The 16,974-nt window shown below is 46.8% G+C and overlaps 1 protein-coding gene across 3 annotated transcripts in view; it reads left to right on the forward strand.

Moving 5' to 3' along the window:
* The window catches only part of LOXHD1 (lipoxygenase homology domains 1), a 164,599-nt gene that overhangs the window by 88,308 nt on the left and 59,317 nt on the right, over positions 1–16,974 (forward strand). For 2 of the 3 annotated variants that reach the window (XM_038543360.1, XM_038543361.1), the window contains exon 1: positions 10,472–10,680. Coding sequence is in view for 1 of the 3 variants with exons in the window: in XM_038543364.1 (XP_038399292.1) it covers positions 3,455–3,615; positions 5,996–6,467; positions 6,939–7,093; positions 9,072–9,205 (922 nt within the window). In the remaining 2 variants the exon portion in view is untranslated. Of the gene's footprint in view, positions 1–3,454; positions 3,616–5,995; positions 6,468–6,938; positions 7,094–9,071; positions 9,206–10,471; positions 10,681–16,974 lie in introns of those variants that run through there. The other variant, XM_038543364.1, reaches the window with a different exon arrangement.

Here is a 16,974-nt window from a genome sequence, read left to right on the forward strand (position 1 = left end):
TTACCCTGAAGTCTATGGCCCAAGGCTCACTTCCCCCAGAAGCTTCCCTGAGAAAGAACCCCAATATGAATTCACCTCTTCCTTGCCCACAACTCCTTGTGTCTTTTCATGTGTGCATTTTCCCTCCCCAACTATCCTGTAGATTCCTTGAAGACTGTGTCACATAGACATACATACATGGTACCTGCCAGTGTGAAGAATCAACTCTTTTCCTCTTTTTAGAAATTAAAACTTGATTTCCTTTATAGTGATACAGATACTAGTTAACAAGACATAGATTTTTAAAAAGTAGTAGTTCCTTCTCCTTACCCTCCCCCTTCTTCAAAGGTAACAACTTTTAAATTACTTTCACTTTTCCTCTGAAATTTCTCTATATTTTAAACAATTTGCTTACCAATTTCTTTATTATTTTATTCATAATAAAACTCTTGACTTCCTACAATGGAAGAGGAGAATTTAGCTCTTTTAACTTGTGTGTGTGTGTGTGTGTGTGTGTGTGTGTGTACATACAGGCTTCCCTTCCTTCCAGCCTTCAATAAAATTACATCAATATTCAATTTTTACATTACTATGACTGTGTAAATATTATTCACTGCTGAGACACCTATTGTATGATGATTGCATTTCAATTATTGTACAACTTTTTGTTTTTTCTGGAGTTAATAATGGCCTAATTTTTCATTTGTATAGTTTTCTATATACCCTTCTGTATTTCTATATACCCACCTACCCATATTAGTGTACTAGGGCTGTCATAACAAAATACCATGACTATATGGCTTAAACAACAGAATTTTATTTTCTCTCAGTTCCAGAGGCCAGAAGTCCATAATCAGGGTGTCAGACGGTTAAGTTTCTTCTGAGGCCTTACTCTTTGCCTTGCAGATGGCTGCCTTCTTGCTACATCACATGGTCATATGGTCTTTCTTTTGGGCATTTGCATGTGTGTGTCCTAATCTCTTCCTCTTATAAAGACAGCAGTCATATTGGATTAGGGCCTCACACTAATGGTCTCAATTTAACTTTATTTTCTCTTTAAAGGCCCTATCTCCAAATAAGTCACATTCTAAGATACTAGGGCTTAGGGCTTCAACCATGAATTTGGAAAGGAGGAGAAAATTCTCCCATAACATCATTTTATCTCCATCTCTCCAGTGGAACTAAAATTATCTTCATAAGTCCAAACCCAACAGCAATTCTGTTTCCTCTCCACCTCTTTCCACTCACTCCCCACCCCAAGGCATTCTTTAGGAAACTCTAAAGGCTCTAGGCTGCCAAGAAGTTGTCCTTTGGGACTTTCTTTGGCCGTATTTTTGGAAATTCCTTTCTTTTTTATCTTGGGTTGGATCTCCTGTTTCCTGGACTTTGTGTCTTCCTCTTCTTTGGTTTCTTCCTCCTTTTCATTTCCACTGAGTAGCTTCCTGAGAAAAGTGCATGGAGGAGAAATGTCTGCAAATGTCTCACAATTGATCAGGAATTTGGCTCATTACAGAATTTTGGGTTAGAACTCATTTTCTCTTAAAGTTTAGAAGGAATTATGCTACCATCTTCTAGCTCCCAGTGTTGCAACTAGGAAGTCTGATGCCATTCTGTTATCCAACCCTTTGGGGTTTTTTTTTCTCCAGAAGTTTATGGAATCCTAGTTTTATTCCTGGCATTCTGAAATGTCATGATGTCCTCACTGCCTTTTGTCATTTTAATTTCATCCATTGTTCTGGGAACTCATGGGCTCCTTCTAGAAGCATTGTTAAATTCTGAGACCTTTTTGGATATTATTTCTTTGACAATTTCCAACTTTCTATTCTCTGTATTCTTTAGAACTAGACTCTTGGTAAGATGTTGGAATTCCTCTGATTTTCTTACCTTTCTATCATTTGTCATTTTGTTCTTGGGAAACTTCCTCTTTTGTTCTTATGAGCTGTCTTTGACTTGACCCTTGCTATGGAATATTTTATTTCAGCTATGATATTAATTTCCAATAGCTGGTTCTCACTCTCTGAATGCCCATTTTTATCTATCCAAGTTTTTGTATCATTCTGGCTGCTTATTGGTCTAGGATCTCAGAGGAAATGGGGTTAGGGATTCTCTCCATTTGGAATGTCAGCTTTTACTGAATCTACCCTTCTTCCCCCACTGTCCATACACTCTCCCACCCTCACTCCCCAGATGGCCAGTTTAACTTATTCTTTTTTTTTTTAAGATTTTATTTATTTATTCATGAGACACACACACACACACACACAGAGGCAGAGACATAGGCAGAGGGAGAAGCAGGCTCCATGCAGGAAGCCCCATGCGGGACTGGATCCCAGGACCCCGGGATCACGTCCTGAGCCAAAGATATATGTTCAACCACTGAGCCACCCAGGCGTCCCGCCAGTTCAACTTCTTTAGGCTCTCCGCCAGTCTCTTGCTTTCTGCCTCAAATCTCTCACATTGCTATAGTAATGGAAGATCCTCCATCTTGTTGAAAATAAGTCTCATCTTGGAAAAAAAAAATCATGTTATCATCTTAATGGCTTTGCTGAGAGCACAGCAAACTTTAAAAGAAAAGGTCTACCATAGTTCTGGTAGACATTTTGCTCTTCACTGGGGGGTAGTGCCCTCTAGTGGTGCATACCTGTAGCACATTTCTACCCTCTAACTCCTTGATAAAGTATTACTTCAAAATACAGGCAACTCTTTGTGTAGATGTATCTGTTGATATCATCTGAAAGATGCGTATATTTAAATGAAAATTATTATTTCAGGGGCGCCTGGCTAGCTTAGTCAGTAGAGCATACAACTCTTGACCTTGAGGCCATGAGTTCAAGCCCCATGTTGGGTGTAGAGCTTGCTTGTGCCTGGGTGCCACAGTCAGTTGAGCGTCTAACTCTTGGTTTCAGCTTAGGTCTGATCTCAGGGTCAGGTTCCACACTCAGTACAGAGTCTTCTTGGGTTTCTCTCTCCCTCTTCCTTTGCCCACCCCACCCATGTGTGCATGTGCACACACTCTCTTTCAAATAAATAAATAAAAGTTTTAAGAATATTTTTTTTCAAAAGAAAATTATAATTTCAATCCCTTGTCCTTGACTGAAAATAAGGAAAACAGACAAACACACAGCCTTTGCTTCTTTCTGTATCTTGGTGTCCGCCCAGGGGTGGGCATATACAGAGAATGCTAGCTGGTATATTGCCTACTTCTCAATCCTGGCTCCAACAGTTATATGTGGTGCAGGGGATGGCTGGGCTTTGGAGTCTGATTGCTTGAGTTTGCCATTTCTACCACCTACTCAGTTCCTCTAAGCCTCAATTTGTCAGCCTGCAAAATGGCAATGATAATCCTATCCTGCTGATGAGAGGATTAGAGAAGACAATGCCTGTGACATGGTACAGGGTCAGGAATATCTTGCTTACTACCCCTACTGCTGTTAATATTACTGAAAGTCTATTTTTCCCTCATGTGCCTACCCAGTGGTCCATTATGAGGTTGAGATTTGGACTGGGGATGTGGGCGGGGCAAGTACCACTGCCCGAGTCTACGTGCAGATCTATGGCGAGGACGGCAAGACAGAAGTGCTCTTCCTCTCCAGCCGCTCGAAAGTTTTTGATCGTGCATCCAAAGACATATTCCAGGTGTGTGTGGGTAAGGCAGTGGGAGTACCCACAGAGTGCCAATGGGTGCCCCAAAATGAAAGGATTGAACTAGGTCAGTGGTTCTCATCCCTGGCTTCTTCTGAATCACCAGGGGAGCTTTAAGAAAAAAAAGTGCTCCCAGCCCACGTCTGGATCAGTAAAATCAGAACCTCTATGGTGGGGTATGTTTTCTGGGTTATGCTTCTACAAGCTTTACCAGGGAGGCTAACATGCTGTAATTCTGAGTATTGCTGGAGTAGATGATTCTAATTTGGCAAAATATGGCATGAGGCCCTTGATTACTGGCAGCCACTGCCAGCCTCTGATTCTACAGCTCTCTCAGCCTATGGGCAGGGCCATGTTTCCCATACAGAATCTGGGGAGGAGTCTCCTGGCTGTGTTCTGAGTGCCCCAGTACTCAGCACTTCCCTTTGAATAGAGAAAAGGGAGGGATGAGAATGTGAGCATGTTGTTGGTAGGAGAGGAAGATGCAAGTGTGATGCACATGAGTGTTCTATATGGGATACTAGTGCATGTATGTGCATGTGTGTGCAGATATGTAAGGAGAGAGCATATTCATATTGAGTGTTTTTGTGTGTTTGTGTGCCACAAACAGCTCTGAGCAAAGAATCCTACCCCAGTGCCCAGCAGAGCAGAACCTGGCTGAGCTGGACTGGGGTATATGGAACGTTAACTCCAGAGAGGGCCTCACTGAATCCAATCCCCCATTACACTGCTGAGGAGGTAGAGGCCCTAGCATTTCACCTCTCTGAGCCTCAGATTCTTCATCAGTTCAAACCTAGCCTTAGACTGCCTCCCTAGCCTACTTCACAGTCTTTGGAAGGATAAAAACAGTCAATGTCAGAGAAGTACTTGGGAAATGGGGACCAGTTGTAGAGATGTAATAGAGCAGAGCATCTTCCAGTGCCACCAGGCTGTGTGGTTGGATGTGATGAAGCAGTAATGGTGAGACAGACAGATGTGGGCAGAGGGGATGGTGAGCAGGCCTGTCTGCAGAGGTTATGGCAGGGATGCTGTGCCTTGGAAAATGCTAGAGAGATCTCTTGTGATGAAGTAGAGATTTACCAGTTTCAGAACCCATCCCCGCCGTAGCTGAGAAGAAAAAATATCTCTTTCTTGGGGCTCCTGGGTCCCATTTTGGCTGATCATTTTCTCATAAAGGTGATTTTGGCTACATCGTAGCTTCATGAACAGTCAAAAGACCTGAGTTCTCATCTAGGCCTGGACTCCAGTGATGAGGCATTGAGTTATACATGGGACAGCCCTGGGCCTTAGTTTCACCAAGATACATATGGGAGAATTGGTGACACGAGGCTTTGAAAAGGCTCAGAATCCCAGACAAGGGCCCATCACAATGGGAAACCCTAAGGGTGACCCAACCATCAGGCACCCCCTGTGAGCCCTCCCCTGAGCTCTACAAGGGCTAGACCTCACTGCAGTGTGAGGCTCAGAACAGAGTGGCAGATCAAAGCCTGAGGACCCAATTCTCTGAAGAAAAGCTAAGCCCATCTGCACTGCTCTTTGAGCTAGCCATGTGCTAGACCTGCGGGGGAGAGAAGCAAGAATGAACGGTCCCTGTCTTTAGAAATTCCCACTCCAGTGGGCAGGGAGAAGCTCATTTGGACAGGGAGGGCATCCGTGACAGGCTAGGACCATAGCCAAGCTCTGGGCCTCCTCTCTCCTGTCGGGGAGAGAAGAGGCCATGTACTCAGGGAGGGGCTTGCAGTTCCTGGGAATGTGGGTGAGATGTTCTTTTTGTTTTTGAAAAATAATATTCTTTTCTTGCATACTTTTTAAAAAAATAATACTTTTTATTGCAAAAGTTATATATATGATTCAGGCTGGAAAAAACTTTGGAAAGAGAATGCAGAAAAGCATAAATTAAACATTTGAAAAGTAGTAACAAAGCTCAGAAAACGGGATAAAAAGCTTTTACTTGGAGTAAAGGAAGAAATAAAGGCATTCTGGGTGAGGGAATGCATGAAGAAAGCTATGGAACTGGGACTAACAGGAATGAGTGTGACCTGTGCATGTGTGTATGTGTGTGCATGTGCATGCATATGCGCACATGCGGTGGGGGAGAAGGGGAAGAGACCAAGGGACAGGGACACCATGCTGACCACCACCTGGGGTTAGAAAGGACTAAGTTTGGGTGGAGGGGGGCCTGCAAGGGGTCCTGGATGGTGGGCCCAGCGACCAGGCATGGTAGGAGGGAGGGAACAGGCGGAAGCTTCTGAGCTCAAGGCTCCGGGCCTCCCCAACCTGAGGCTCTGCACACAGGCCTGTGCATGGCGCTGCAGGTTGGGGTGGGGGGAGGACACCAGGGGCCCCCCAAGCCACTGCCCTGTGCTTCGCACAGCTGGAGGCGCAAGACGTGGGTGAGGTCTTCAAGATCCGGCTGGGGCACACGGGCGAAGGCTTCGGACCCAGCTGGTTTGTGGACACACTGTGGCTGCGGCACCTGGTGGTGCGGGAGGTGGACCTCACACCTGAAGAGGAGGCCCGGAAGAAGAAGGAGAAGGAGAAGCTGCGGCAGCTGCTCAAGAAGGAGCGGCTGAAGGCCAAGCTGCAGAGGAAGAAGAAGAAGAAGAAGAAGGGCAGTGACGAGGAGGATGAGGAGGATGAAGAGGAGGAATCCTCATCAGAGGAGTCCTCGTCTGAGGAGGAAGAAGAGGAGACTGAAGAGGAAGAGGAAGAGGAGGAGTTCGGGCCAGGGATGCAGGAGGTGATTGAGGAGTACAAGTTTGAAGCTCACCGCTGGCTGGCCCGGGGCAAGGAGGACAATGAACTTGTCGTGGAGCTGGTGCCAGCAGGCCGGCCGGGTCCTGAGCGTAAGCCTGAGGAGGGGTCAGCTGGTCCACTGAAGGGGGCCCGGGGAAGGGGGGTGTCTAGCTCTCCTGTCACTGATGGCCCCATAGGGGAGCACCCATCATGGTGCCCAAGTAGGTATCCTGACCTTGGTCTGAATGGCCACCACAGACAGGTGTCTGTCTGGGGTAAGTTCTGCCCCTGTCGGGTGGCTCTCAGGAGGAGCCTAGATACAGCTCACCACGACTCCAAGTGGGACCTGAGGTAGGAGGGCTGCTGGGGGCAGTTCCCTGTGACTCCCAGCCTCTTGGGCTTCATAGCAAAGGAAAGCCCTGAGTAGGGAGGAGAGGTGGGTCTAGTTCCAGGTGAGTGTAGAGGCAGATGACTCCATGGGTCCTTCCTGCTGCCATGAGGTGGCTGGACTCGAGAGGCTGAGCCTCAGCTCCACCTCAAGGCCTGGGCATCCTCAATGCTACATTTTCCTCTGTCCTCAGCCAACACCTACGAGGTCCAGGTGATCACAGGGAATGTGCCCAAGGCTGGCACCGATGCCAACGTCTATCTGACCATCTACGGTGAGGAGTATGGCGACACAGGCGAGCGGCCCCTGAAGAAGTCAGACAAGTCCAACAAGTTTGAGCAGGGACAGGTAGAGTGTGGACTTTCTGGTCCTTGGGCAGGGTGCTGATTCCCGGGACTATCCCTACCACCCCTCGCCCACAGCACAATATCCAACAGGGTGCTTTGTTCAGTCCACCCAGATGTAATGGGGGTGGCTCCTCTGTAAGCACCAATGCTTTGTGGTGGGAAATATAAGAGAGCCCCAGAGAGGGGGCGTTGAGCCTCATGATCCCATGGGAACTAACCAGAGGTAGTGTAGGTAACAGAAGCTCAGGTGCTGAGTGGCTGGAGCAGGGGTTTGGAGGAAGAAGTGCCGATGGTGCTTTGGAGGAAACATGGTGGGAAGGAGAGCTGTACACTGGGCTATGGCGGGTGAGTGTGGTATAGATGTCTATGGATGACCCTGAGAGGTGCTCCCCGAGGGCGAGACCACAGGACAAAGACGTGGGGTGGAAATGTGGAAGGCCAGCTCGGGACCGTGAATCTTCCTGCTGTGCTGTACTAATGCTGAGCCAGGGTGGATGCTGCCTCTGGGAAACTTGACGAGCCCAATGAACGGGGGTGGGGCATGAGGGCCTTGAAAGAAAGTCGAGAAGTCTGGACCATGTGTCCTGCTGGGGGGGGAGTCATGAAGGCTTTCGAGCATTGAAAGAAATGCACACAAGCCCCTCTTCCAGGTATAGTGAGAAAAGCACAAAAAATCCAGCTGTCATCTTTGTCCTTCAAAGTTTTACAGTATCCTCTGGCTGAAAGGCCATCCTGTCTCACCTTTCTTATCCCTGCCCCTGATCTCAAAGCCATGTTCCCTCATCTACACAGAAGAAGAAAAGAAAGAAACCAAACCCATGAAAGTACTCATGGGTTCCTCTGATTTACTTCAAAGGCTGCTTTTTCTTCCCACACACCCTTGCTATGACTTGAGGATTAGGGCTTATTCACGTTTTGATAGTTTTCTTTAAAAATTACAGCCACTATGTTCCTAGATAGGAAGAAACCTGCTAGAGAGGGTGTCACGGGCCCGCATGCTGGATGAAATCGGCATACAGCCTTGTATGGTAGATAATAATACTGTGTCAATGTTAGAGTTCCTGAATTTGGTAATTGGCCCGTGATTATACAAGAATCACCCATTCTTGGGAAAAGCCATGCCGAAGAATTTAGAGGTGAAGAATCCCAGTATCTGTCATTTACTTTTAAGTGATTCAGAAAAAAATAGACAATGAGCAAAAAAGAAAGACAGGGCAAGCAAACACAAAATCTAGGTGAAGGGCATGCAGAATTTCATTGTGCTGTTTCTGCAAGTTTCCTGTAGACTTGAAATGTTTTTCATTATAAAGAGTTCAAAAAGTTACAGCCAAGAAGAATCCCTTCACTTATAGGGCCTAAGGCGGCCTCGTGCAGTATGTGGACATATGGTCTACACGTCTTCCCACCTACAGGGTGAGCAAGTGCAAGTCTCCTGTTCTTGCAGATTACTTTGGATTTACACTTTGAATTATGTAAATCACTTTGGATTTGTACTTTGGCTCATCACAGGTGCTTAGTCAGAATGTGTGGTTGAAGGGGTTTATGCACACAGGTGCACACATAGCGTGGGGTTTCCATGCATGCCCAATGACAGCCCCCACACCCACACACAGACACGCACACATCCCATTACACCAGTGTGGGTGACCAGCCAGCCTGCTTTCTCTCTGCCCCTCAGTCACCTTCATGGCCCTCCCGCTCCTCCCTCTATCCTCTGGGACACAGTGAGAGTGGGACGACTCCTGGTGGGGTTGAAAAACCAACAGTGCAGACCATACTGCCGGTCAACTGGCTGCGTTTTCCAGAGCTGGCCCCAGGCTGCCCCAGGTGCTTGGAGGGCGAGGCTGATGGCGAGACTGTGTGTGTGGTAGAGGCACCGTGTGTGTGTGTGTGTGTGTGTGCGCGCGTGCACACGCGTGTGCCCATGCATGCGCGGAGGGACCTGCCAGCCCTCTGAGTACTTCCTTGGCCCTTCCCAGACTGACACCTTCACCATCTATGCTATTGATCTGGGCGCTCTGACCAAGATTCGGATTCGCCATGACAACTCAGGCAACAGGCCAGGCTGGTTCCTGGACAGAATAGACATCACAGACATGAACAATGAGATCACGTGAGTGGGCTTGAGGGGAGGGAGGGAAGGCCATGCCTGCCTCTGAGACAGTTCTGGAAAGAGGTCTGAGAGTGAGGATGGGGTGGCTGGGTGACCTTTGCCTCTCTTTCTTCCTCCCCCTGGTCCCCTGGAGCTACTGCCCTCTCAGGTGCCAGTCTGGTAGGGCCTCCTGTCAGTTCTTAAGATCCATCAGTTCAGAAGGTCACATTTCCTGTCCTTTCCAGTCCCCATACCCAGACGTAGTCCCTCCTCAACTATGAAGTGGCTTCCAGTACCATTGTTTTAATGTTCTAGACCAGGATTAGTAAGCAAACTTTTTCTGTAAAGGCCAGAGAGTAAATGTTTTAAGCTTTGGGGCCATGTGTCTCTGTCACAGTCAATCTACCTGTCTTGGCAGTGGGGAAGCAGCCATAGGTGATACCTAAATGGATGATGTGGCTGTGTTCCAATGAAACTTTATTCATGAACACTGAAACTTGAATGTCATGTAATTTTCACATGTCACAAAATAATGCGTTCCTTAGGTTTTTTTCAACACTTTAAAAAAGTAAAATTCATGCTCAGCTTATGGGAGGTACATAAACAGGTGAGTGGGCCACATTTGGCCCACAGGCTATAGTGTACTGACCCCTGCTCAATATTCCCAGCTACCACCAGGATCTAGGTTGGGAAGAGGATATTGTACTCCTGACAGGTGAAGGAATCATGCCCCAAGTTGGTGAAGCCAATTCATGCCAGAGCCAAGACCTGAACTCCAGATCACCAATGATGAATCTGCTGTGTTTCTACTATTAGGCCCCATTGCCTCTTGAGCACAAAGGGCCAAGGGACAATAGACATGAAAGAAGCTCCCAGGTATGATAGGGAGGTAGAGAGGGTAAGGAGGTAGAGAGGAAAGCAGGCAAGATCCTGAGTGGGTTGTGGAGCCACTGAGGGCCTGCCAGTGCTTGGAATATAGTGTGTGCCCAATAAATAAATATGAGTTGACTCCACTTCTTGGTCTACAATCTGATCTCTTGGAGAATGCCCTCTTCTTGGGTTCCCGTCTGTGCAGGGCAGGGGGTGATGGGGCTCTCCCCATCTCCCACCTCCACTCTACCCCACCAGCCCAAGAGATTGCCTCAGATGAGGACTCTAAGGCACACCTCATGCATAGCCTGTGACATGGTTTTCCATTGAGGTCATTGTGACGGCACACAAGGGCAGTGGGACAACCCCATGGCTAGAAACCAGGGTCCCGAGCTTCAGTAAGTCCCGTGCCAGAAATTTGCCAGTCACCCTGAACAACTTGCACCATCTTTATGGACTTTAATCTGCTTTTCTGATAAATGGGCTTAATGATGTCAACCCAACTTATTTTCAAGATGTTCTGAAAATCTAAGGCATTTAAGCTTGAAAAAGATAAAGTGCCATCAAAAACATAAGTAAAAGGAATGAACCAAACATCCTTGACTTCCCCTTGCATCTTGGTCAGGGTTAGTTAACTCTGTTCCACTGGTTTGATGTTTCTGGGCCAGCCCACCAATTTTTAAATTATTGTAGCCTTATCATCTATTTTAGTTTCTGTCAGTACTTGTCCTCTTCCATTATTCTTTTAAAGTATTAGCTTTTCTTACCTTTTCAAATCAAGACATTAAGTGATTTGGAAAAAAAATCCTGTTGGAACTTTGATAGTTATGCCATTAAATGTATGTGTGGAGAATTGCATATTTAGAATATTAAGTGCTGCCCCCAGGTATGCTTTTCCATTTATCCAAGTGTTCCTTCTAGTTTCTCAGCAATGCTTTACAATTTTCTACTGTCTTATTAAGTTTATGCCCAAATATTTTGTATTTTTACCACTTCTCATTACTCATCTTCTTCCCTCTGTCTCTTTTTCTTCCCCCTTCCACTCCTGGCTCCCTCATCTCTTCCTCCTCCCTCACCATCCTGTCCTGTTAGTGTGACTTAGACTCCAAGTCTCCATCTTCCCCAGTCTTTTTCAGAGGCTCATTCCTGGCCCCATGCTGCATCACAGACCTCCTGTGTCTATAGCAGTACAGCCCACAGGGGCGTGTTCCTCCTCTGCTCAACAACCTGCTGTAAGAGCCACAGTACTTCCAGGGACCTTCCCCATGCCTCCTCCTTAACTCTTTGTCCTGGTCTCCCTTTTGTTCACTCCTTACTGTTCCTTGAACCTAACAGCCATGGTCTCACCTCAGGGCCTTTACATGTGGCTATCCCCTCTCTCTGGTACTCCTTCCCACAGTGGCTCACCCTCATAATTTCTCTAGGTAAGGTCCCTCCTCAGGTGTCATCTGCTTGGCTCCATCCCATCTCCCACCTTGGAACTTTTATTTCTTTTCTTTTGTTTCTTTTTCTACACCTCACTTATCATTTGACCTATCATCAACTGTAGTATTTTGTCATTGTGCCTCTTCTCAATACAGAATATAAGGTCCCTGCCTAAGCTAATGACTTCATCTGTTTTGTTCCCTACAATAATCCACCCCCCCCAGTACCTAGAAGGGGGCCTGGCACACAATAGGCATAGCATAAATACTTCCTAAGTCAACTAATGAATAAAAATTAAGTTTGATGTATTGATTGATTTATTCATTCATTCAGCAAACACATAGCATGCCAAGTGCTGAGGGTCAGGAGGCTGGTTCCAACTCTGCCCTTAAAGAGCAGAAAACTCTGTGATGGTCTGGGAAGCAGATGTTTTAGGTTCAATTCCTGGCTTTTTCTCTCTTTATTTGTGTGGCCTTGGGGGGGGGGCCCTCTGAGCCTTGGTTGTTCCATCCATACAATGGGTATAATAAAACACCCTCACAAAGTTGTCACGTGGACTAACCAAGGTGATCCATGTAAGGGCCCAGCACGATGCCTGACACCCAGCAAAAGGCATCGTGGGCTTTTCTCCCTTGGCAATATGAATCCAGTAGGTCCCACGTGTAGAAATGGCTTCAGCTAGGAAGGAATGGCCATGATGTGTGGGATTATGAAGGCGATCATGAAGCAGTGGGACTGGACTGCAAGGCAGAGCGAGGTGGCGGCTGTCTTAAGGTGGTGCCCCCAAATGCCGATGGGGGAGGAAGGAGAGGAACTTTGTGGTGGGGTTTCAAGGTGCTCTTCTGTCTGAGGGGGCATTTCAGATAGGCCTTCACAAACCTTGATGCTCGGTGCTTGGAACAAAGGATACCAAAACAGCTGAATAGTGTGATGTGGGGGCCACAGGGCACGTACAGCAAGTGGTGAGCAATCCTATCCAGCTGGTGCATGAGGGACATGGAGGGATGGAAAACAGGATGAGAACATTGGAAAGGTGGCTGGGGGTGGGAAATGCTGCTCCAAAGCCACACTGGGGAGCTTGAGAACATAAGCTCCTGGTGGGCCAACTCTCCTGGAGAACCTGCTGAGGCCAAGGCAGGAGGACTGAGAGAAGGAACAAGGTGTCAGCTACTGTCAGGCATCCGTGGAGATTTTGGCCTGGGCAGTGGGATTAGAGAGGATGTGACCTCCTGCCACCACTGTAAGGTCACCCAGGCAGGATTCAGTGTGTTCAGGGCTTCAATGTCCTCACATGGATGGCACTCAGCAGAGTCTCAGCAGGGCCATGCTTAGCCCTTCTGGCCACCAAGACTGCCTTCTCTGGAGAACAACTGAGCCTGAAGCATGCAGAAAGAGAAGATAGGAGGAGGCGTGCAGAGGTGGATGGATCTGCAATTCAAATTGCTAAAAAGGAGAGTACTCTTTTTCTTCAAATGGAGAGTACTTGAGGTCCTCTCTAGGAGTCTGAAGCTGGTCTGAGGCAGTCAACATGCTGCTGGGGTGTGTGATCTCCCATGGATTGACTGGGGCTCCACACACAGGCTCATCCTCTCATGGAAGGACCTTTCTGGTTTCTTGGGCTATGAGTAGATGGTGAAGTTGGGGACATGTATGTTTGGACTCCTGCCTCCTCTAGCCTGGAGGCCCCACCCCTGGCCACTTTGACAGTTTAAAGAAGTGTCAGATTGATTGATAGCACCCAGCTCCTCTCCTTTACTCTTCTCGGGTAGTTCCTAGAGCCTTGGGTTGGCTTTAGGGTACCACATTCTAAGGAGAATGTCGGAAAAAAAGAAAATGCATCTTCCAGGAAAGGATGATGGTTGATTCAGAAACAGAGTTATTGCAAGAATTTGAAGGAGGGAATGAGAACATTTCGCCTGGGTAGGAGACAACACCTTTCAATTCTATTGATATTTATGGTTTCCGGTGTATTCCAGGGACTGTAAACACAGCAGTGAGGAGGAGAACCTAAGCTCAGGGGGTTGTGGTTAGCCTAAGGTGGGGAGACAGATAAATATATGATCCCTGGACAAATTCGTCCATTCTCATCACTTCAGTGACCTCATTATTGAGAATAATGCCCATATTTGGTGTCTCCAGTTGTATTAGTCAGAATAGTCTAGGTTCTGCTGAATAACAAATAGCCCTAAAATGTCAGTGGCTTAACACAGCAGAAGCCGATCTCTTGGGAGCTTGGGTGGGTCAGTCAGTTAAGTGTCTGCCTTCAGCTCAGGTCATGATCCTAGGGTCCTGGGATCAAGCCCGTGTCAGGCTCCCTGCTTAGCAGGAAATCTTCTCCCTCTCCTTCTGCGCCCCCGCCTCCATGCTTGTGCTCTCTCTCTTTCTCTCTCTCAAATAAATTAAATCTTTAAAAAAAAAAAGAAGTTTATTTCTTGCTCATACTGCATGTCCAGGACAGGGTATTGGAGAACTTTGCTCAATGTAATTACTCAGGGACCCAGGCTGATGGAAGTGTTTCCTCAACATATGTTTCCAAGGTCATCCTTTTAGTGGGAAAAGGTATGAAAAATCACACACTGACTCTTAAAGATTCCTGACAGCCCAGAGATTCTAAGTAGATTAGCCAGGACTTAAAAAATCCAAAGTCCTTCTAATATCCAAAGCTACGAACCTCTGATGTTTGGATTTCAGAACACGTGACAGAAATAGTGGGATTTAGGATTTTACCCCCGTATGTTGTCTTGAACTAGCACATCTTTGTCAAGTCATTCACTCATTGGCTTTGCTACTTTCTCACCCCTTTCTTACCCTACTTTCATACCCCTGGACTTGTTGATTAAGTGACATTGTGTCATATTTTCCTTCCTCCTTTAATACTTTAGATGCCTTTTTGATCTGCAACAAAAGCGAATGCACTCAAGTTCAAAGAGGAAGAGGCAAATGCTACAAGTTAGGAATATATTTAGTGTCCTGAGTTTTGTCCACATTTAGTCTAATTATGTCATGCTTTCTCTGCTTGTCTTCAGCCCTAAGACATAGGCTCCCATTTTGACTGTGGACTTGAGGAGCCCATAAGATTCTTAAAGACAGATGCTATTAGATGGGCTTTCCAGAGACAGTTGAACAAAAAACTTGTTGGACTTTTTCCCTTTACATTTCACCTAGAGGTGTTACCTGGAACCCCTCACTCCTCCAGGGACCTTGGAATGTTGAGACAGGAGACCACACAGATGATTTTACCTGGCCTTCTTGGTGGTAGAACTCAGGGCCTAGGGGTCTGCAGCTTTTTAGGGGAAGAGCAGGGACACAAACCCTGAATTTCTAAGTTCTGGATTCATGCTCTTGTGGCCATGCCACTCCACCAGTATCACCTGCTGACCTACTTGACATGGTCCAGCCCTTGTTCACAAAATGGAGAGGTCCATACAAAATTATATACATTTTAAACCTTAAGCTTTTCAGTCTTAATGTTTTTACATTTGATTGAAACCTGTACTTTGAGTGATCCCAAGATTTGCTTCAAAAATCAGTTTAAACCTCCTTCTCATCCAAGCCCTTTCCTTCCTTCCAGTGCCCTTGCTTAAGCAGGGTGCTGAGCATACCTGGCCAGTGCACCTTCCCACCGCTTTTCTCTTTTGCTCCTTCAAAATTCCTGGCAACTCCCCTCCCCAGTACCCAGAGACCTGGTTGAGCAGGATTTATTCCTGTGGGAGGAAGGGGTAGGGGAATCCTACAATAAATCTTCTGTGGGTACTTTCTGGCACCATGGGATAGAGGCTAAAGGCCCAGCCCCTGCTGTGGCTCTGCCCACCCAGGGAGATGAATCTGAGACAAGAGCTGGGAAGAAATGCTGCCACTCTGGCCATGCTCAGCCACCCAGCTGACTGGCTTTGAGGTCCCAGTACAGGTACCTCAGGGACAGTGGACAGGGCGCTCCCTGAAAGCCAGCCTCTGCTTCCCTGCACTTGCGTGTGCTTGGCAGGCGTGGGCAGGCGTGTGCCATACTCCTTGGGTCTATCTGACTTGTTTCTCTCCCACAATAAGTCTCCCACTCCTTCTTTGTGTCTCTTTCTCCCTCTGTCCTTGTTCTGTTTCAACTTCCCACTCTCATTGTCTTTGCCTCTGCCCCAACCCCACTCCTTTCTTTATTTCTGTCTCTCCTTTAATTGGCCATAATTTAGAGCTAAAGCCTATTATTCATAAGTTATTTGGTTGAATAAAAATGTAACTTTCTCGTTCATAATTTAAAGACCGGGAAGTGGAACAATATGCATTTTTCACTTAAACATTAATTAAACTGCAATTTAGGCTACATCACCCTTAGTTGAGCTCCTCCCTCCCTTTGACCCTCTAACATGTTGGAGCTGGGAAGCTATAATGTTTATAGGGGAACTTGGGGCTCTGAGGTGAGACGCTCAGCCCATACTACTTCCTCTTTTCCAGACTGACTAGTCCCTGAATGCATCTTCAGCATCCAGACTGGTGGGAAGGGGTGGAGTTGGGGTGGAATGGCCTCAGTTTACAGATGGACTGGCCGCATTCTCTGACCCTCTAGGTTGTTCTGGGAGCTTGGGCACCCGGGGAGAGCCGTCCAGGCACAGGCTCTGGAGATCCCACGCATGGGCAGAGGAGAAACAAAGGGAAGTACAATAATAAGAATAACAACAGCAGTACTATTAGCAAATTCTTACTGAGAGCCAGGCATTTTTATAGGCACTTTAAAATGTTTAGCTCACATAATCCTCATAACAACTGAAGAAGCAATATGATCCTCATTTTACAGAATGGTAAACTGAAGCAGAGGAGGGTTGCCGGATAAACTACAGAATGGCCAGTTAAATCTGAAGGGATGTTATACTTAGGCTAAAACCTTATTCACTGCTTCTCTGGAATTCAGATTTAACTGGGAGACCTGTGATTTTATTGGCTAAATCTGGCAATCCTAACACAGAGAGGCAAAGAAACTTGCTCAAGGTCATATAACTGTAAGTGGCAGAGCCAGGAGTCAAACCCAGTATGGCTGTAGAGGCGGATCCTTAATTACCCCATGTTGCGATCTCTGTCATCCCTGGTCCCCCCTTCCCTTTGTCTAGGTATCCCCACTTCAATGGGCTCAGCCTCTACACTGAAGGATCTAACTTGGGCCTTCCTTCCCTAGGTGGTGCCAGCTGCCTGCTGTGCCACCTCCTTAGCCACACTCTGTACCTTTCAGAAGCATAATTGGGTTACCATTCCATGAAAATTCATTTATTCAGCCCTTAGGTATTAAACACCTACTATGTACAATATTCTCTGCTAAAGTAGCTTTTAGCTTTGCTATCAGGTTCATTCTAGAAAAGGCTGGTATAGTCCCTGGAAGCTCTTCTTCTAGATACCTCCGATGTGACCCTGAGAGAAAGTTTGATATGCTCTAGGCACTGTGACACAGCCGTTTTCAATGGGGTGTCTTCAGACTATGTTCCCATGTTTGTTGTCTGCTCCAGGCAAGTGACTCT

Source organism: Canis lupus, chromosome 7, assembly GCF_011100685.1.
Source record: "Canis lupus familiaris isolate Mischka breed German Shepherd chromosome 7, alternate assembly UU_Cfam_GSD_1.0, whole genome shotgun sequence".
Lineage (NCBI taxonomy): Eukaryota > Metazoa > Chordata > Mammalia > Carnivora > Canidae > Canis > Canis lupus.